The 21,946-nt window shown below is 43.6% G+C and overlaps 1 protein-coding gene across 1 annotated transcript in view; it reads left to right on the forward strand.

Moving 5' to 3' along the window:
- Positions 1 to 126: 126 nt before the first annotated feature.
- Positions 127 to 21,946, forward strand: part of LOC129501024 (zinc finger protein 780A-like) — a 91,438-nt gene continuing 69,618 nt past the window's right edge. The window contains exons 1-2 of the mRNA XM_055312015.1: positions 127 to 291; positions 13,460 to 13,564. Of these exons, the coding sequence (XP_055167990.1) occupies positions 13,470 to 13,564 (95 nt within the window). The 5' untranslated portion in view covers positions 127 to 291; positions 13,460 to 13,469. The remainder of the gene's footprint in view (positions 292 to 13,459; positions 13,565 to 21,946) is intronic.

Here is a 21,946-nt window from a genome sequence, read left to right on the forward strand (position 1 = left end):
CCGGGGCCGCCGGCGGTGCCTGAGTGACGTGATCGCCGCCGCCGCCGCTGCCGCCGCCGCGGTGCCGCCTGGGAGTTGTAGTCTCCAGCTGCGCGGCCTCTAGGCTTGTCCCCTAGCCCTCGGGGCCCTGCTGCCAGCCTCGGGCCGCAGTGAGGACCCCGCGGGGCCGAAGGATTCCTCCCGGGGAGATAAGCCTGGCCTCGGACCCTGGGACCCGGTGGGCCGGACGCCTGGAGGAGGAAAAGAGGGGACCAAGCGCTCCTCACAGACCCTGCGGGTCCGCGGCTCAAGGTGGGGTTGACGGTGGCTGACTGGCTTCGCAAAGCGAAATAGAGGAGCTGCCTGAGTGATGGTTACTGCCTCCAGCCTCAGCGCGGCTGGGACAGGTCCCCTTAGCCGGCCGGCCCCTCGGGGTTCCGACCCGAGGTGCACGCCGGGAAATGTAGTCCGTCCTCGGACCCGCGCGGCGGGAGGCGGCCCCAAACGCTGGAAGCGGGTTGGTGGCTCTTGCAAGCTAGGGGGTCCGGCCGAAGCCCAGGCCTCAGCGGGGCAGACCCGGCTGGCAGGAGTGCTTACTGTCGGTCGGGAAATCACAGCCATGTATGTCTTTCCCCACCAGCACTGGGTTCTTCTGCCTCAGCGGTCAAAACTCGTACCCTTGAGATTCCCCGCCCTCCCAGAACAGGAACTTCAGTTTATTGGGGCTTGATGCACATCTTGTGCTAAGTGCTTTGCACGCGGGGCATTAAATTCTCGCAAAGACCCCATTTTACAGATGCCACCGTGAGAAGCAAAGTCCATCTGGTCCAAGGTCACAGATACATAAATGGCAAAGCAAGAGTCAAAGGCAGATTTTTAAAATTAAACATGATTTCAAAACAAAACACTGCCTTCCCATTTCAAGAATGAGGAAACTGAGTCCTGCAGAGGTTCAGTGACTGGTTCAAGATCTGAAAGCCTGGAAGCGGCAAAATTCTGGGCCTTTTCACGCTGTTTCTCCTGAGCGGTCCAGAGGTCTGGAAGGAAGAGAGAAGAGAGGAGCTATGATGGGCTCTGGTTCCAGGCTCCAGAGAACTAACCCCCCACCCACCCTTAACCCCACCCTGGCTCCTGGGAGGTGGTTCCGCTCTGAGAGGGAAGTGGGTACCTGGTCTCCTGGCTACAGGACAGGGAAACTTAGGACCTATGTCCTAAGAATGCTTGTTGGAAGACAGAGTCCCTCCTTATTCCGAGTATAGGCGGTTCAGCCGTGATACATGCATTCCTGAAAAAACTTGGAGTTCTACAAAACAATTGTTCTAAAATAACAAGGCTATAAAACCAGGCACAGATTACTCAAAACGTAGGCTACTTTATAATCAGAGCACTATGAAACCAATAAGGATTCTTTTTTTTTTTTTAGATTTTAATTATTTATTCATGAGAGACACACACCCAGAGAGAGAAGCAGGCTCCATGCAGGGAGCCCGATGTGGGACTCGATTCCGGGACCCCAGAATCACACCCCGGGCCAAAGGCAGGCACCAGGCGCCAAACCGCAGAGCGACCCAGGGATCCCCCAAGGATTCTTTTTTTTTTTTTTTAAGATTTATTTATTTATTCATGATAGACACAGAGAAAGGGAGAGGCAGAGACACAGGCAGAGGGAGAAGCAGGCTCCATGCCGGGAGCCCAACGCGGGACTCGGTCCCGGGACTCCAGGATTGCGCCCTGGGCTGAAGGCAGGCGCTAAACCGCGGAGCCACCCAGGGATCCCCCAAGGATTCTGATAGACATACCAGCACAGTTGAATTTCCACATATATTCCCACTTAGCAACCCTTTCATTCCCATTTTTGTAGTCTGGAAGGCTGGGGCTTAGGCTTCCCTTTTAGAGATGCTGGTTTGGAGATATTAATTACTAATGGAGACCATTTCCATCCAAATTAAAAATCTGATTTAAGGTGTCATCTTCATTCATCTGTCATTTGATATGAGAAGATATTGTAATTTCTTCCTCTGCGATCACGGCTTTGCCACATACCATCACATTGCAGCAAGCATTATGGCTTTTGAAACCACCAAAATGCGCCACGGAGGATATAAAGGAAGACAGTTGTGCAGATTCGGAGCTTTTTGTGAAGATCTTCTTTGATCACTAAGGCTTCTCCTTTAACTGTGAGAAAGCTTGCCCCTGATGGCTTCAAAATATTAACTTCCTGGAGAAAATGGTATATTAAAGCCAACATGCTTGTGTTAGGCTGACTTTGTTACTCTTTATCAATTGCTTATGAGTTGATTCAAATCAGAGAGAGGCAGGTGGGCAGCAGAACAGGTGGTTTCCAAATGGATGCCTAGACTTGGGTGAGCAAGGGGACCCGTCTCGATTCTAAACGTGGTGGGTGCTGCCGTTGTAATGGGGAGTAGGATGGAGCTTGTCAATTCCTTTTTTTTTTTAAGATTTTATTTATTTATTCATAAGAGACACACAGAGAGGCACAGAGACATAGGCAGAGGGAGAAGCAGGCTCCATGCAGGGAGCCCGTTGCAGGACTCGATCCCAGGACCCTGGGATCATGACCTGAGCCAAAGGCAGATGCTCAACCACTGAGCCACCCAGGCGTGCCAGAATTTGTCAATTCCATAACAAATACTTTGGATTTTGGTTGAGATTGTAATGAATAAATTATTAATTTGAGGAGAATTCATGATTTTGAGTTTTCCATCTTGGACACAGGCATAATTTTCTCCTGGGATATCTTGTATATTCTCTGGTTCACCCACTGGGACTCTGCTGTTTTTACTTATTTATTTATGACTTGGATTTTTTTTCTTCTAATCAGTTACTGCTGTTGTGTTTTTACTGCTAATCTTGGATCTGGCTACCTTGATGAATTCACTCTTACTTGTTTTAGAAAAGCTTGACAGCTAATTCTCCATACTTCCCTGGCTAGATGATCCTGTTGTGGTAACAAAATGACAGTTTAGTCTTCCCAATCTTTTATAACTCATCCCCCCCCCCCTTCCTCTTTGGCTAAGAGTTCCAATACAATGTTACTCATAGCGACAATAATGAACAATCCTTGTCTTGTTCCAGACTTTTTTTTTTTAAGATTTTATTTACTTATTCATGAGAGACAGCGAGAGACAGAGACACAGGCAGAGAGAGAAGCGGGCTCCCTGTGGGGAGCCCAATGCAGGCAGAATCCTAGGACCCTGGGATCACGACCTGAGCCAAAGGCATATTCTTAACCACTGAGCCACCCAGGTGCCCCTTGTTCCAGACTTTTAACAATATTTAATTTAGGGTTGTTTTGCATTTGTTTTCAGAATGGAATTGGCCCATGATTTCCTTTCTTTCTTAGATTTTATTTATTTTTTCATGAGGGACACACAGAGAGAGGCAGAGACATAGAGACATAGAGTCCTACAGGGAGCCTGATGCAGGACTTGATCCCAGGACCCTGGGGTCACGACCTGAGCCGAAGGCAGATGCTCGACCACTGAGCCATCCAGGTGCCCAAGGAATTGGCCCAAGGTTTTCTTTCTTTTGCTGTCCTTGCTCAGTTTTGACGTTAGGGGGATGTTAGCCCTGTTCTATGATTTGAGGGAACCATCTATCTTATTCTGCCATCAGGAATGGCTTGTGATATATTGGAGTTATCTGCTCTTTGAACATTTGGTGGAACTTGACTGTAAGTTCATCCATGTGTGGTGCCTTTTTGGTAGGTCTTTGTAATTTCAACTTCTTCTGTGGATGTTGTTTTATTCAGATTTATTACTTTCTCCTGGAATACATTTTTGTAATTTCTAAAATATTTTTATTTATTTATTCATGAGAGACACAGAGACAGGCAGAGGGAGAAGCAGGCTCCTCGCAGGGAGCCTGATGTGTGACTCAATCCTGGGACTCCAGGATCACTCCCTGAGCCAAGGGCTCAACTCCTGAGCCACCCTGATGTCCCTAAATTTTTGTAATGTATATTTGCCTTGAACAATCTCCATCTTATCTAGGATTTCAGGTTCATTGGCATAACTTTATACATGTTATTTATTTTTTTAATGATTCATTTGCATCTGAAGTTGTATTTCCTTTGGTTTTCCTGGTATTTGTTGGCTCTTTCTCTCTTTTTTTTTCCCTAAAGTTGCCCCAAATTTTATAGTTTTATCAGTCTTAAAAGAAAAAAAAACAGTTTTTTGTTTACTGATAATCTCCCCTGCTTCTTTTCTCAGGAGGGGGGATTTTATTTCATTTATTTCTGCCTTTTAAAAAAAGATTTTATTTATTTCACAGAGATCCAGTGCCAGTGTGTGTGTGTGTGTGGGGGGGGGGTTAGGGTAGGAGTAGAGGGAGGAGGAGGAACAGAGGGAGAAGCACTGAGCAGGGAGCCTGACTCCAGGCCTCATCCCAGGATCTTGGGATCATGACCTGAGCCCAAGGCAGAGCTTAACCACTGAGCCACGCAGGCGCCCCATTTCTGCTTTGTTGATTCATTCACCACACCCTCTGCCTCCCATTTTAGTGTTTATTTTCTTATTCTGTATACTCCAGGTTTTGATACGTGGTATTTTCTTTGTCATTTGGTTCCCCTAAAATGTAATGCTGATTAAACCCCCCCCCCCAAATTTTTTTAAAAAAGAATTTATTGGGACGCCTGGTTGGCTCAGCGGTTTAGTGCATGCCTTTGCCCCAGGGCGTGATCCTGGGGTCCTGGGATAATTTCCCTCATGGGGCTCCCTGCATGGAGCCTGCTTCTCTCTCTGCTTGTGTCTCTGCCTCTCTCTCTCTCTCTGTGTCTCTCATGAATAAGTAAATTAAAAAAAAGAATTTATTTATTTAATCATGAGAGACATAGGCAGACGGAGGAGAAGCAGGCTCGATGCAGGAGCCCAATGCAGGACTAGATCCCACAACTCTGGGATCACATCCTGAGCTGAAGGCAGATGCCCAACCACTGAGCCACCCAAGTGCCCCAATTAACCCCCAAATTATTTAGAGATATATTTTTGAACATCTGAGTACTTGGATTTTTCCTTGATTATCTTTTTGTGATTGTTAATTTTATTCAATGAACATGTTCTAAACGATATAAATTCTTAGGAATGTGCTGAAATTTCCCTTTTGACCTAGTATGTGGGTGTTTTGTTTTGTTTTGGAAGTGTTCTGTATGTTTTTAAAGGATGTGCATTCTGATTGTTGAGATCAGAGATCTGACTACACAGGTTTATTAATTCTCTAATTCTTATCCACTGTATCCTTACTTTTTTCTTTCCTGTTTGATCTGTTAGCTTCTAGAAGGTATAACAAACTCTCCCATTATTAGTGAGGATATGTCCATTTCTCCATTTAGCTGTATCAGTTTTTGCTTTATATATTTTGAAGTTATGTTGTTAGGTTCATGGGGATTTATGATATTAACAGGACATCAGTGAATTCTGTTCATCAGTACGAATATTCTTTGTTGTCCTTCCTTATTTTTGCTTGTATTGCTTCCGTTTCTTAACATTTCTCATTCATTCATTTTTTTCTTTTTCTGAGAACTGATTTTTCCATGCTATTTTATTTCTGACACACTATTAGCACTAATTTATGCAAAACTATTTTTTATGTCATTTTTTTCTCCTATATCTCCCTTCCCACTTCTATCTCTTCCTCTACTTCACAGAAACACTTTCTAATGTGTTTAATTATGGTTCTTGGAATATGCCTATATTCCTAAAAGATGTATAATGCTTTATATGTTTTTAATTTACAAAAAATAGAATTAAGTAAATTTCTATTTTTGATTTTTTTTTTGCTCAAATTTTTTAAAGATTTATTTATTAGGGATGCTCAGTGGTTGAGCATCTTCCTTTAGCTTAGGTCATGATCCCAGGGTCCTGAGATTGAGTCCCACATCAGGCTCCCCACAGGGAGCTTGCTTCTCCCTCTGCCTATGTCTCTGCCTCTCTCTGTGTGTCTCTCATGAATAAATAAATAACATCTTTGAAAAATAATAAAAAGTTTTATTTATTTTAGGGGGGGCATGTGCGTGCACTTTGGGGAGAACCAGAGAGGGAGAGAGAGCATCTCAAGCAGACTCCCTGCGGAGCATAGAGCTGGAGGTGGGGCTCAATATCATGACCCTTGACTTCAGCCAAAATCAAGAGTTGGACACCTAACTGACTGAGCTTACTGATGAAGTTCAGTGTAGCCCAGGGATGCTGAGGGTCAGGTTTCCTAATTCTACCTGAGTATTCTCTCCATGATTCCAGCATTCCAGAGCTGGTATTCCTCACTAGTAATAGAGGTTTCTGAAGTGACAGAATCGATTTGAGAGACTTGGTCCTTTCCAGGTCTAATTTTCACTGATCCTAAAGTATCTCTTTGTGGCACTTCTGCTTAATCACTACAATAACCTATTTAAGAAATCCATCTGACAATATCATTCAGTCATTATCATATAGAAGACAATCCACCAGCATCTATAGTAAAGTATCTAGTACTTCAAAGATTTATAGTTTTTAAACATTTCTAAATAATTGCTTCAAACCTCCCTATTGCTTCAGCCCAGGGTGTATCCTGGAGACCTGGGATGGAGTCCCATGTTGGGCTCCCTGTGTGGAGCCCGCTTCTCCCTCTGCCTGTCTCTGTCTCTGTCTCTGTGTGTCTCATGAATAAATAAACAAAATCTTAAAAAAAAAAAGCCTAGTAGGTCTTCCTACCTCTAAATGGCAGATAAAGCTCAGAGATTAAATAAATAAAAGAATCACAGAGCAAATAAGTACTGCAACTCATACTAGGTGTGTTTACACCAAACTAAAATACCTAAAACGGACTATTCAAATTGCTCACTGCCATTAGGTTTCTCCATAACTTATAATCAATCTGAAAAGAAAAGCATTTAGGAAACAATAAAATAACCCCAGTGTTTCTCAGTGTTTTCTTCTAACATAATAAAGGTTAAGAAACCCTCCATTGGTACCTGTGGCTCATGATAGTCACAGCTGCTTCCATTTCAGTTCTTTTTTTTTTTTTTTTTAAGATTTTACTTATTTATTCATGAGAGACACACAGAGAGAGGCAGAGACACAGGGAGAGGGAGAAGCAGGCTCCATGCTGGGAGCCTGACGTGGGACTCGATCCCGATCTCGGGTTCCCAGGACCACGCCCCGGCGGTCCTAAACCGCTGAGCCACCTGGGCTGCCCTCCATTTCGGTTCTTATCCAAATTGTTTTTTAGGGTTTTACAGGACTTAAGTCATTAATCTTTACTATACCCCCAAGTAAGAGCTTTTAACCTTATGGAATAAACTGGGCACGGAGAAGCTAAGTGCATTGCTAAGATCTACATTGCTTTGAATTCTTTGCTACTACAAATAATACTTCAATCAACAGTCTTGTATTTATATCCTTTGGGACTTATGCAAGAGTTTTTCTGGAATATACACCTAAGACTGGGATTGCTGGATCATGGAATATACATACTGAATTATACCGACTGGAGGTGCATGATAGTTCCAAATTCCACATGTCTTCACTAACATTTATTCCTTTCTGAGCTTCTATTTTATTTTACTTTATTTTTTCCTGAGTTTCTAAATTTGGCTGCTCTGATTGATTTAAACTAACATGTTGTAATTTCCTAACTGATTATGAATGAGGTTGAGCATCTCTTCAAACTTGTTAGCCATTTGGATTTTCTTTTGTGTTAGTTGTCTATTCTATTTTTTGCCCATTTTTTCGATTGTTTTTCCATCAGGGGGACAGGGAGAAGCAGGCTACCCATAGAGCATGCAGACGCTTGATTGAGCCACCCTATTCTGGAAATTAATCACTTTTTTAAAAAAAATTAAAAATAAATTTATTTATTCATGAGAGACACACAAAGAGAGAGAGACAGAGACAGAGGCAGAGACACAGGCAGAGGGAGAAGCAGGCCCCATGCAGGGAGCCGAAATTGGGACTCGATCCCGGGACTCCAGGATCATGCCCTGGGCCAAAGGCAGGCACTAAGCCACTCAGCCATCCAGGGATCCCTAATCACTTTTTTTTTTTTAAGCCAAAATTATCTTCTCCCAGTTTTTCACTCATTAGTTAACATTTTTAGTTATGTCTTTTTTGAGAGAAATCTTTAATTTTAATCATGTTCATCTCATTTTCACTATACAGCTTAGGTTTTCTAGGCTTAAGAATCTTTATTTGTTCCAAAGTCATAAAGATATTTTACATCTTTCCAGTGGCTCTTATGGGTTGAATCTTTCCACCCCTCCCTCCCAAGTACATTGAAATCCTAACCCTCAGTACTAGAATGTGATCTAATTTGGAAATAGGGTAGTTGCAGATGTAATTACTTAAATTAAGATGAGGTCATAGTGGAGTAGGGCAGGCCCCTAATCCAATATGACTGGTGCCTTATAAGATGACAGTCATTTGAAGACAGACACACACAGGGAGAAAGGCAGAGATTGATGTTATGTAGCTGCAAGCAGAGGAACTCCAGAGATTGCCAGCACACCACCAAAAGAGGAGGCAAAGTAGGGTTCCCCATAGGTTTCAGAGGGAGCATGGCCCTGCTGACATCTTGATTTTTGACTTCTAGCCTCCAAAACTGGGACCCAATAGATTTTTATTACGTTAAGCCACCCAGTTTCTGGTACTTTGTGCTGGCAGCTCTGGCAGAATAATACACTAGCTTTATAGATTTATTTTTAATACTTAGGTCTCTAATCCATTTATTTGACCTTTGCATTATGGTGAGAGGTGGGGGGGACCCACTTTTCTTATAAGGAGCAAGTTTTCCCAGTATCCATTTACGATCCATCTCTTCCCTTCTGATTGGGATCCTTAATCGGAAACGTTGCAAGTTCTTTAAGGTACACTATTTCTGGCCTCTCTGTTCTGTTCCTTTGATCAGTTTATCTGTTCACATGCCATGCCACCTTTGTTTTCTTTTGTAAACTCTGGCTTGTTAGTATATCTCATCTGATTCAGAAAATCCTCACCTATCCCCCCACTTTGGCCGTTGTTATCTACTTGTGGGTCTTGATTCTTCCACATGCATTTCTGTATCTGTTTATTGTTTCTCAGAAAAAAGAATGTTTCTGGAATTTGGGCTTGCTTGAACTTATAGATTGATTTAGGAAGAAGAGCCATCTTAATTATATTAATTGTTACATTCACTAATATAGCTCACCTCTTTCTTTGTTTGATTTCTTTTGTGTCCTTTTGATAACATTAAATTTTTTTCTTCATAAATGTCTTGTGGATGGATGGGTGGTTAACTAGATTCCTTTCTAACTCTTTCTGGCACTCTCCAATGACTGAGCCAGCCAGGTACCTGCATAACTTTTAAACTTTTGTTACAATTCTGAGTGGAATCTTATTATTTGGTTGCTGTTGTTGTTAGAGATTTTAGTTGTTTGCTATTATGTAGAGGAATGCTATTCATTTTCCAAATTTGATCTTTTCTTTGGTCACTTTGCTGAATCTCTTACTAGTTTTAAAAGTTTGGAGTTTCTAAAAAAAAAAATTTGGAGTTTCTTTTTTTAAAAAAAGATTTTATTTATTTATTTGAGAGAGAGAGAGAGAGAGAGAGAGAGAGAGAGAGAGAGAGAGAACACAAGCAGGGGGAGTATGAGAGGGAGAAGCAGCCTCCTCCCTGAGCAGGGAACCTGACATGGGGCTCAATCCCAGGACCCCTGGGATCATGACTTGAGGCGAGGGCAGATGCCCAACCCACTGAACTCCCAGGTGCCCCAACAGTTTGGAGTTTCTATATGGAATACCAAATCACATCCCAATAATGACAATTTTGTTATCCCTCCTCCCTTTCCTTATATACATATTTATACACAGATTTATAATGACTACATCCACAATAGTATTTATAATGACATGTTCCAATGGCCAAGACCCCCAGGAGTGAACAATGGTGGTGATGGAGGCCAGCTGTGTCTGCTTACTGGTCTTAAATGGAATGAGCTTAAAGTTCTGTATTGTGAAGTTTGTGGTAGATTAGTCTTTATCAAATTATGTAAGTTCCTCTCTATCCTAGTTTTCTGGGAGCTTTTATCATCAATAGGTATTGAACTTTATAAGTTTTTTGTCCCATAATATAGTGCATTACATTGTTAACTTTCCAATGTTTACTAAAACCTACTCTATGGGTTTTATTTGAGCACATTATTTGTATTTGCTTATCTGGTATCTTCTTTAGGAATGGTACATGTATTTAGAAAGTTAAGTGGGACTCTTTTCCCAAAATGTCCTTATTCACTTGAGAAATCAAGGATGTACCAGCTGCATGAAATGAATTTCTTTTCCTTTTCCCTGTAATAATTTATATATGGTAGGTGTTATTTGTTCTTTGCAAGTTTGGTAGAACCCCTCTGGTAAACCTTCTGGAACTTCTTTTAATTTAAAATTCCAGTTCTTTCATGGTAATTGGTCTACTCAAAGATTCTACTGTGTCTTCTTGTAGTATTGGTGTTTTCTAATCTTACTGGAATCTGTCTATTTTGTCAACATTTTAAAATATATTGGTTTAGGGGCACCTGAGTAGCTCAGTTGGTTAAGTGTCAGACTCATGATTTTGGGATTGTGAGATGAGCCTTGCATCAGGTTCCATGCTGAGTGTAGAGTCTGCTTAAGATTCTCTCTCCAGGAGAATCCCTGGGTGGTGCAGTGGTTTAGCGCCTGCCTTTGGCCCAGGGCGCGATCCTGGAGACCCGGGATCGAATCCCACGTTGGGCTCCCGGTGCATGGAACCTGCTTCTCCCTCTGCATCTCTCTCTCTCTTTCTCCTCTGTGTGACTATCATAAATAATAATAATAATAAAAAGATTATCTCTCCAGGTAGCCCCCGTGGCTCAGTGGTTTAGCGCTGCCTTTGGCCCAGGGGGTGGGTGGGGTGATCCTGGAGACCCGGGATCAAGTCCCTGCATGGAGCCTGCTTCTCCCTCTGTCTGTGTCTCTGCCTCTCTCTATGTCTATCATGAATAAATAAATAACATCTTAAAAAAAAAAGATTCTCTCTCTCCCTCTCCCTCTGCTCCTCCCTTCCCTCTCTCTAAAAAAAAAAAAAGTATTGGTTTATAATGTTTGAACTTTTGTTTTACTATTCTAAAAATATATCTGCATTTCTTTCTCCTTTTTCTCTATGAATTATGTTCTGATTTGGCATCTTTCTTTATTCTCTCCATCAGCTTTGCCTGAAGCATTTTGAAGAGCCAACTTTTGTTTTTGTGTTAGTTTCCCCAGTTTTTATAAAGATTTTATTTATCTTATTTATTTATCTTTTGATCAGAAAAACAGAAATTGAACCAATAATGTGAACAATCTGCAAGCCAGGGAGAGAGACCTCAAAAGAAACCAAACCCACCAACACTTCCATCTTGGATGGGTAGCCTCCAGAACTGTGAGAAAGTTGATTTCTATTGTTGTTTGAGCCACTAGGTCTGTGGTACTTTGTTATGGCAGCCCTGGTAAACTAATACTGTCTCCAGTGCTATAATTTCAGACACTGTCTTAGCCCTAGAAGGAGGAACCAGGCCTTGACATGGAAGCCTTTTCAAAGCTATTCACATGGCACTCATAGCACAGCCTGGTTTGGCAGAGAGATTTAACAAGCTCAGACCTGGGACGTGTCTCACGGATGCATCACGGTGTTTCTTTCTTCAGAGTGTCATTCAAGTCCTTCTGCTCAGGAATGAATCTGAGGACAGGCAACATCTTGGTGAAGCTCTGGATTCTTCCAGCTGACTTGGCTGGGAGGACTTGTCGGATGCACTGGGAAGGAATGGGGGAGATGTGAGAACAGCAGGGGTGAGGATGAGGGAAGAGAGAAAGCAGCTCTCTCTCAGTCATGGAATCAGATTTCTTTCGATGGGCGTGAGTGAGAAAGGTACTTTATGAGGTCTAGAAACATAGAGGGAAATGCAGGAAGGGAACAGTGTATGGTGAGTTCAGGGCTAAGGGATCCAGAGGTGGCACAAGTGTCCCAGCCTTTTCTACCTCTCTTGATTAAGTCAGGAGGCTAATTTTCTCATAGCTAACTGCATCTATTAACCTTGAGTATCTCCTTCCCTTGGTCTCTATGTATGACAAATTCATTCTGTCTCTGAAAAAATATTTACTGAGCACAAGTGTTGTATTGCCACGTATGGCAGAGACAGCCCCTGCCTTCATGCGGCTTCAGTCTGGGTGGGCAGGAGGGGCACTGAGCAAGCACCATGGGGAGTGTTGAGTGCTTCAGAAGGGGTAATAGGGGGCACTACAGGAGCACTTGCACAGAAAGAATACTGGAACTGAAGGCCTCAGTGCAGAAGTTGAGACCTGAGAGATGAAAGGGGGTGGGTGGAGAGAGTTTTAGGCAAAGATGCCCGTGTTGTGAAAGCCCTAAAGCAATTAAAGTGTCAGTGCATGATACCAAAGAAGCCCAGTGTCTGGAGAGCAGAGTGACCAGGACAGTGGCAGGGCCTGAGGCAGTAGGCAGGGACCTGCCGGGAAGAGCTTTCTAGGAAAAGGTAAGGATTTTACAGTCTCCTCAAAGGCCAATAGGAAACTATGGTAGGATTTAAGCAGTGTGACTGGATCTACCCTATTTGTTGGGTTGATGATGACTTAATTGTAGAACAAGAGCTGCTGTGGTCATCGTTCAGGCAAGAAATGATGGTGGCTTGGAGGAGGGTAGCTCCTGTGGGGAGTTAAAGAAGTGACAGGGGGCAGCTCTGGTGGCTCAGGGGTTTAGCGCTGCCTTCAGCCCAGGGCGTGATCCTGGAGACCCAGGATTGAATGCCATGTCAGGCTCCCTGCTTGGAGCTTGCTTCTCCCTCTGCCTGTGTCTCTGCTTCTCTCTCTCTCTCTCTCTCTGTCTCTCATGAATAAAATAAATAAAAATCTTTAAAAAAAAAAAGAAGTGACAGAGAATCACTGGAACATTCTAAAGGATCTTATGGGGGTGAAGGAGAGGGAAGAGCTAATTGTGACTCAGATTTCTCAAGAGACTGAAGAGCTAGAAGAAAGAGGGTCTAGACATCACTCTAGGAGGTCTGTCAACAGGAAGCAGGATAAAAAAAAAATAGGAGTATGGGGACACCGGCCTTCAGCTCAGGTCATGATCGCAGGGTCCTGGGATCAAGGCCCGAGTTGGGCTCTGTGCTCAGTGGTGGGTCTACTTGTCCCTCTCCCTCTGCTCCTCCCCCCTGCTTGTGCACAAGTGCTTGCTCCCTCTCTCAAATAAATAAATAAAATCTTTTTTAAAAATAGGAGTATGGAGAAGGAATAATAACATTTGGAAACAGCATTAGGATGCCAATATGATAGCACATTGTATTATTGTTCACAATATTTCTTGTCTCTCCTGAAGGATACCCAGTTGATATCAGGCTTGGCCATATGACTCACTTTAGCCAACGCGAACGCCTGTGACATGAATCTTTTCTGAGGGGAAGCTTTAAGAGCCAGCTCATGACTGTCCACCTGTATTTTCTCTCTGCCAGGGGGTTGGCAATGTTTCAGAGGCTGCCTGTGAATGAAGAAACTGGGTCCATGGACAAAGATGTGGAAAACAGCGCTGCCAACCTGTGTTGGACAAGGAGACACAAGTGAGTCTCTACCTTTGTGTGAACTACTGGGATTTGGACTCATTTGTTTCTGTGGCACATGCTGACCACCCTTTTCCTCCTCTAGACCTTGAGCTGTCTGGTGAGTTGGGGGCAGTAAAGAGCCTTCGGTTAGGATCGTGGGGATATCTTCAGGGAAGAAAGTAGTTTTTGTTAGGTCAAAGTTGGAGGGAATATTCAGGGAGTGGTTTGCAGGGGTCTCTGTGGAAGAGTTTGGGAAGGATGGAGGGAGGCAGGAGATGGGCAGAGCAAAAGACAACACAGAGAACAATGGAGATGAGAGAGAGAACCTGCGATGATGAGAGGAGCCTCTATTAGGGGGATTCCCAAGGAAAGCAAAGATGGGAACCATGATGGATTTGGTCATGATACCCCTGGGAGAGCAATGGACTCGGGCTCAGAAGCACATATTGCTCTGAAAGCAGCCCCACAGTTCCTCCCCCAGATGAGACTCATCTGGCTTGAGTTGTTCATCACTCTACCCTGAATACCAACTATCTGTGGGATGAATGAATTAATGAAACTTATGGATCCATGCTATTGGTCAAATCTCTCCCATTAGCAAGGGGTGCCTCTCGGTAGTCTGTAAACCAAGAATGACTCTTTGCTTGTACTTAGTGACCATGGGCAAGTTACCCAACCTCTCTGATCTTGGTTTCCTTAGCTCTAAAATGGGATAATAATGGTTATCTGACTCATGGGGCTGTTCTCAGAACTAAATGAGATGCTGGACAGCCATCCAGATTTTTGGCAATTGTTTTGTCCTAATTTTAGTAAAGATGTCTATGCTGGAGGCCAGTGCAGACAAATACGTCACTCTTCTCCACTAGAATGCCACCCATTTTCCCCCCAATATTTTTGCCCTCATTCTTAGCAGAGAGGGAAAGGGACTTGTCCAAAGACACTCTAGGCAGATTGAAGAACCAATTAAGGGCTTTCCCTATTATACTTGAGCAAATCACCACAACTTTAGAGTCTTACAACAACACAAATTTATTATCTTATAGTTCGAAGGTCAGAAATCTGAAATGCATCTCACTGGCCTAAAACCAAGGTGTTGCAGGGCTGGCTGCATTCCCTCTGGAAGCTTGGGAGAATCCATTTCCTTGCCTTTTTTAGCTTTTAGAGGCCACCTGTATTCCTTGGCTCATGGTCCATTTCTCCACCTTCAGAGCTAGCAATGGCATCACTCTGACCTCGGCTTCTCCCTCCACATCTCCTTCTGACCCTCCTGCTTCCCTCTTTCACTTAGGACCCTGGTGGTTACATTGGGTCCACCTTGGATAATCCAGGATAATCTCCTCAACTCAAAATCCTTAACTTTGTCACTGCAAGGTTCCTTTTGCCATGTAAGATAATACACTGACAGATTTCAGGGATTAGGACATGTGCATTTTTTTTTGGGGGGGGCATAATTTTACCTACCACAGAAGGCAAGTTCGAAATTGGCTCTCAGGCCTCAGAGACTCTATGTTCCTCCCAGTCTCTGTGCACTGTGCTGATCTGATCATTTTCCCCCTTCTTTTCCCATTTGTTTCTGGCCTTACAGTTCATTTTTTAAAAAATTATTTATTTATTTATTTATTTATTTATTTATTTATTTGAGAGAGAGAGAAAGTGCAAGTAGGGGGAAAAGCAGAGACAGAATCTCAAGCAGACTCCTTGCTAAGCATGGACTTGGGACTTGATTCCACAACACATGAGGTCATGATCTGAGCCAAAACCAACAGCCAGATGCTCAACCCCCTGAGCAACCCCGGTGCCCCTACAGCTCATGTTAAAACAGGTATCATCAGCCAGAAGCATTTGCTGCATATCCCCCGATCCTTTTTTTTTTTTTTTTTAATTTTTATTTATTTATGATAGTCACACACACACACAGAGAGAGAGAGAGAGAGGCAGAGACACAGGCAGAGGGAGAAGCAGGCTCCATGCACCGGGAGCCCGACGTGGGATTCGATCCCGGGTCTCCAGGATCGCGCCCTGGGCCAAGGGCAGGCGCCAAACCGCTGCGCCACCCAGGGATCCCTTTTTTTTTTTTTTTTTAATTTTTTTTTTTTTTAAGATTTTATTTATTTATTCATGAGAGACACACAGAGAAAGGCAGAGATGTAGGCAGAGGTAGAAGCAGGCTCAATGTAGGGAGCCGGATGCAGGACTTGATCCCCGGACCCTGGGATCATGACCCCAGCCGAAGGCAGATGCTCAACCCCTGAGTCACCTAGATGTCCCTCAAATCCCCCAAACCTTATGAATGGTGGCCCAAGATAAGGCTTTGATTCCATCCACTGGAATGAGCTCAATCAGACAGGGTCTCCAGGTAGAGCCTGCAGTCTAGGAGAGCACAGTCCAGGAGAAATTGAATGTGAGCCACAAATGTGAGTCACATGTATAATTTTGAAATTTCTAGGAGTCTCATAAAAAAATAAAAAGAAATAAATGGAATTAATTTTAATGATATACTTTTTATTGAATCAAGTATAACAAAAATACCATTTCAGATGCGTCCAATATAAAAATTATTAATGATATAGTTTATATAAAGCTGGTTATTTTATGCTTTAGCACACTTCAGTTCAGACTGGACACATTGCCAGTACTTAATCGCCAACTGTGCCGGTGACTACCATGTTGGATGGTACAGGCCTAGAAGAAAAGCTCTACAGGGGCCCCATGGCCTAGAATAATCCCTGACAAAATAGGCCTTCAGATTTGTTGAATGCAGGAATTGAAGGCTTGGTTCTTTTCTGTAGCCCTGGATGGCTGACCCACAGAAGGCCGCCTAAAGAGGCTGGGTCGCTTGTGTCTAATTTGCATAATACCTCCCAGGCATTTACTCTTCAGGCAGTTTCTCTCTGCTAGTTCCCATCAGATCTACTCTTAACCTGGACAAGCTTGAAAAATGCACCGTTGAACTATGCTTAGTGCTTAGTCCTACCTGGAAGGTAAAGGACAGAAAGGGGACTCTCCATGGAGTCAATTCCCTGGGGACCTTTGGGCATAGGTGGGTGAAGAAGAATGACCCCAAACATGTCTCCCAAGGCTCTCGTGATCTGGTTCTGGTCCCTGTTCACCTCCTACCTTATCACCTGGTGATGGAATGAGCTGTGTCCACCGCCGACCCCCAGACCTGTGTGTTGATGTCCAATCCCCAGTGTGACCAAATGTGACCCAAGGTGACCCCTTTTAGGGGGGTAATTAAGGTAAATGAAGCCATAGGGTAGAGTCCAAATCCCATGGGACTGGGGTCCTTGTACAAAGAGGAAAAGACACCAAGGATGTGCACACAACCAGAAAAGGCCACGTAAGGACACAGTGAAGTCATCTGGGAGCCAAGGAGAGAGGCTTCAGGAGAAACCAACCCTGCTGACACCTTGATCTTAGACCTCCAGCCTCCAGAACCTGTGGGACAATAAATATCTGTTGTCTAAGCTCCCCAGTCTGTTGCGGCAACAGAAACCGGAAACTAATACAAGCTGTGCTCTTACCTGTCCTCAGCGCTGCCCTTGAACTACACACCTGTCCTTGAGCAAGTTAAACACTGAGTTGGCACTTAACTCAGCAATTTCATTTTGAAGTAAATGCTCAAGAGAATTGAACAGACTTTCACAAGGAAACATGGAAACCTGTGCGTAAACATTCACAGCAGCATTATCTGTAGTGGTCAGAAAGTGGAAACACGAGCACCTGGGTGACTCGGTTGGTTAAGTGTCCAACTCTTGATTTCAACTCAGGTCATGATCTCAGGATTGTGAGATTGAGCATCACATTGGGGAGTGGGAGGCTGGGTGTGGAGCCTGCTTGAGATAATCTCTCTTCTCCCTCTCTGTGCACAATCCACCCCTCTAAAAAAAAAAAAAATTGGAAGCAACCCAAATGCTCATCAACTGATGAATGGATAAACAAAATGTAGCATAAAATGAAATATAATTCAGCCATAAAAAGGAGTGAAGTTCTGAGACATGCTATGATGTGGCTGAACCTTGACAACATTATGCTGGCTGAACAAAATTAGATGTAAGAGGACAAATATTGTTATTATTCTATTTACATGAGTTGTCCAGAATAGAAACAAATATCCACAGAGACAGAAAGTGAGGGATTCGTGGTTGCCAGGGGCTGAGGGGAGAAGGGGACAAGGAGTGATTGCTAATTGGGATGGGATTTCTTTTTAGTGTGATGAAAATATTGTGGTCATGGGTGGTCATTCACAGTGTGCTGAAAACCACTGACTTATACCTTGAAAATGTTGAATTTGATGGCATGTGAGTGACATCTCAAGTTTTTTGAACCATATGCCTGCCATATTGGGTTTCCATCAATTCCTTGAATCTGCTGAATCACATCACCTCTGAACCTGCATGTGCAGTTCATTCTACTCACAAAAAAAGGCTTCATCACCACCTCCTTTTTTCCCCTAATGGTAAAATGCAGGCTATATGGTGTCCAGGAAGAGTGAGCTTTGCAGGTGAGAGTTGTTGTATTGTCTGTATTGACTTTAAGATACTCCTATACATTCTGAGGAGCAGAGCTGGGGTTGAGGATGGGTAGGGTGGGGAGTGGGATGGGGTAGAGAATTATTTTCATTATAAACTTTATGCAAGTATATTTTTATTTTATTCATTTTTATTTTTTAAAGGTTTTATTTTTAAGTAATCTCCACACCCAATGTGGGGCTCAAACGTACATCAAGATCCAGAGTAACATGCTCTTCTGACTGAGCCAGCCAGGCACCTGTATATTTTTACTTTATTTAGCTAGCTAATTAATTAATTAATTAATTAATTTTATTTTATTTATTTTATTTTATTTATGATTTTATTTATTTGACAGAGAGAGCATGAGCAGGGGGAGGGGCAGAGGGAGAAGGAGAAGCAGGCTCCCCACTGAGCAGGGAGCCTGATGCGGACTTGATCCCAGGACCCCGAGATCATGACTTGAGCCAAAGGCAGATGCTTAACCGACTGAGCCACCCAGGCACCCTTATATTTTTTATTTTGAAAGAAAGAGTATTGCCAAGAGAGTTATTAAAAATCTGAAGAGAAAAAAAAATAAAGTTGAGACAGAGTGATGGTTATGTGGGTGTTCTGTTTGGATCTACATAGTTGCACATGGGATCGTTATCATTTGAAAGACCCTAATCACAGGGCCAACACTCCAGACATGGCGACTATGGGGCATTTAATGATCTTTCTCTCCAGGCAACACAGAGAGTCCTTGAGTTAGCATAACAGATGTTAGAACTGCTTTCATTTTAGTAAGATGAGGGATAGTCAAAACATAGATTAGGAAGACACAATGTGTCAGCTCCAGTCCTGTGAGCCAGTGGCACCTTAGCCCTGGAGTTTTTGGATCCTGTGCCCCCTGCTATGGGAGTTGCTGCCTCCTGATCCTAAGGAGATTGGCTGACATATGGCTAGCATATGGTTTCAGTTGTTTCCAGAGGACCTTTCATATGATGTGCCTAACGTGGTGGAACCTGGGCCTCACGGATTTTACGGAACAGGTTGTATGGCTGTTTTATTGTCAGTCTGATAATTGGTGTTTATATCCGTGACAACACTTGGACAAGCCTTGTTTCGATGAAGCACACTCCATGGCGATGAGCTGTGGGATGGAGACGAGGCGCTCTCAATGACGGGGTGACTGATATCTCTAATGACTGTGAATGGCCAAGCTGCCTGTGATGGATGAATTGTGCCCTCCCTCCCGCCACACCCCATGTCTATTCTGAAGTCCTAATCCCCCAGGACTTCCAGGATGTGAAAGACAGGTCTTTACAGAGGTATCAAGTTAGAATGAGGTCATTAGTGTGGCCCTAACCCAATATGGCTGGCGTCCTTATAAGAATCAGAGAATATGGACACAGGCACGCACAGAGGGAAGAGGATGTGAAGAGGCAGGTAGAAGATTCTGGAACAGATCCTTCCCTCTCAGCCCTCAAAGGTACCCTCCTGACACCTTGATCTTGGACTTGTAGCTTCCAGAAGCTACAGAGAGGCAATACGTTTCCGTGTGTAAGCCACCCAGTCCGTGGTACTTTGTTATGACAGCCCCAGAGAGCTAATACACTGGCTTAAGTGCATTTGTAGCAAGGTCACATCTGCCAACGGTGGTCACCAGCTTAGTGACCACCCCCCTCATCCCCTCCCCCCAACCCCCTGTGACCCACAAAGAGCTCCTTCTTCTCTTAGTCTCAGTCCTTGCCAGGGTGGTACTGGAGCAGGGTCTGACAGCAAGACTCTTTTATTACAAAGGCACTGTGGTCTCTATTCCTGCTAGGTCTCTAAGACCTAGCCACGGCCAAGGGTGGTACCTGCTGCACTGCTGGGGCAGGGCCTTGCAGTCAGGCAGTCTTGCAGCAGCATGCTTGGGGAAATGCATGGAGGAAGCACTGCAACCAGCAGGGCCTGGGCATTTGGCTAGAAACCCACAGGAGCGATGCTGCCTTGCTGTTCCTTTGAGTGGCATTTACTGTTATGACACCTGAGGCTAGCACTTGACCTCGCTTAATTAGCTCTTTCCCATGTGGTGTGACCCCGAGGCCCAAGAAAGTTACTCTGGTTTTTCAAATGACTTCACAGCAAGAGTCAGAGACGGAGAGTTGTGTGGCTGAGTGGTTCTTATCTGGGTCCTTCCTTTGGAGAACTTTTTTTTTTTTTCTGGGGGGATACAGAAGAAGTAGCTGAGCTAGCTGGTCAGCAGGGTGCATTTTGGGGGTTGGGGGGGGGAGACAGAACTGCCCCAGAATAGCTAGGAGACAGAAGGAGTCCAAAGTGAGGCATTTACTGAGCAAGTGCTTGCTATATGTCAGATCACTGTTAATTAAGGAGCATATTACTGCTTTTAGTTCTTAAAACTGTGAAGTTGAGTACCACTGACCACATTTCAAAGAAAATAGCTTCTACAGTGAACATTTAAATTTTATCAAAAATCTCAAGTTCTGGGGGGCACCTGGGTGGGTCAGTGCTTGAACATCTTCCTTTGGCTCAGGTCATGATCCTGGGGTCCTGGGATCAAGTCCCACATCAGGCTCTCCACAGCGAGTCTGCTTCTCCATCTGCCTGTGTCTCTCATGAATAAATAAATAAAATCTTAAAAAAAAAATCTCAGCAGCTGCCAAGAAGGGAAGTCTGGCACTGGGACGCCCACTCATACCCCCTGCACTCCACCTTCCACCCGCCAGTCAGTTGACACTCATCTAACCATAAACTTGCCCGAGGTTAAGTACTCATCATCTGGGGCTGCCTTGGAACTCAATAGTATTAAAAGTGCTGTTGCATTCACTCAACAAATGTTTGATGAGCATCCACCCTAAGAAAGATATTGTGTCCATCCGAGGAAAGATAACATGCAGTCTGGAGACCAAAACCCACAGTTCCTGCCCAAAAGGAGGACCAGCATAGAAGAAATACCATGAAGCAGTTACAATCCTGCTCGATGGATGAAGGTGTGGAATCCTGTGAAATCTTATAAGGAGCCTTGGGTTTGCCTTGAAAGTCCTCACAAATGAATTTATGTTGGAGAAAAACCAAACAAAACTGGTCAGAAATCACCTGCTTAAAAAAAAAAATTATTGCAGTAGAAAGAGAGAAGAAAAGCAAAATCACTTTTTAAAAAAGATTTATTTATTATTTATTTATGAGAGACACAGACTGTGAGAGAGAGAGGCAGAGATAGGCAGAGGGAGAAACAGGCTCCTCGCAGGGAGCCCGATGCAGAACTCGATCCCGGATCCCGGGATCACGACCTGAGCCAAAGGCAGGCACCCAACCACTGAGCCACCCAGGCGTCCCAAGAGCAAAATCACTCTTAATCACATAACCATACAAGGAGCTTTATTAGTAGCCTTTGAGTCTAAAAATAAGCTTAGTAGGGGTCCCTGGCTGGCTCAGTGGGAAGAGCATGGAACTCTTGATCTTGGGGTTGTGAGTTTGAGCCCCGATTGGGTATGGACATTACTAAAAAAGCAACAAAAACAAGAAGCTTAGTAAACTACAGTTGAATCTTTTATATTATCAGATATGATTTTACAAACCACCTCTAATTTTCAAACCAACCATGGCTTTTCATTTATGGAATTCATCTAAAAGTGTTTGGGGCCTTAAAAAGAATTCAGGTATAAATATCCTTAACAGGAAAGAAAACCTAGCAAGTTTCATTAGCACTGGGAGTCTTCTCATCTTTTTTCTCCTTGGGTGTTAGAAGCTCAAGAACAGTAAATACTGTGGAATTCAAAAATACATTTGCTTTGAGATTTTCTCTGGCCTTCAAATCCAGCTAATGCTTTATTGATTGAAAACCAATTTCCATTCTTAAAGGGGGAAACACATCTTCTGATATGATGTTTTTCTCCAAAAAAAA

Source organism: Nyctereutes procyonoides, unplaced genomic scaffold (assembly GCF_905146905.1).
Source record: "Nyctereutes procyonoides isolate TBG_1078 unplaced genomic scaffold, NYPRO_anot_genome, whole genome shotgun sequence".
In the NCBI taxonomy this organism is placed as follows: Eukaryota; Metazoa; Chordata; class Mammalia; order Carnivora; family Canidae; genus Nyctereutes; species Nyctereutes procyonoides.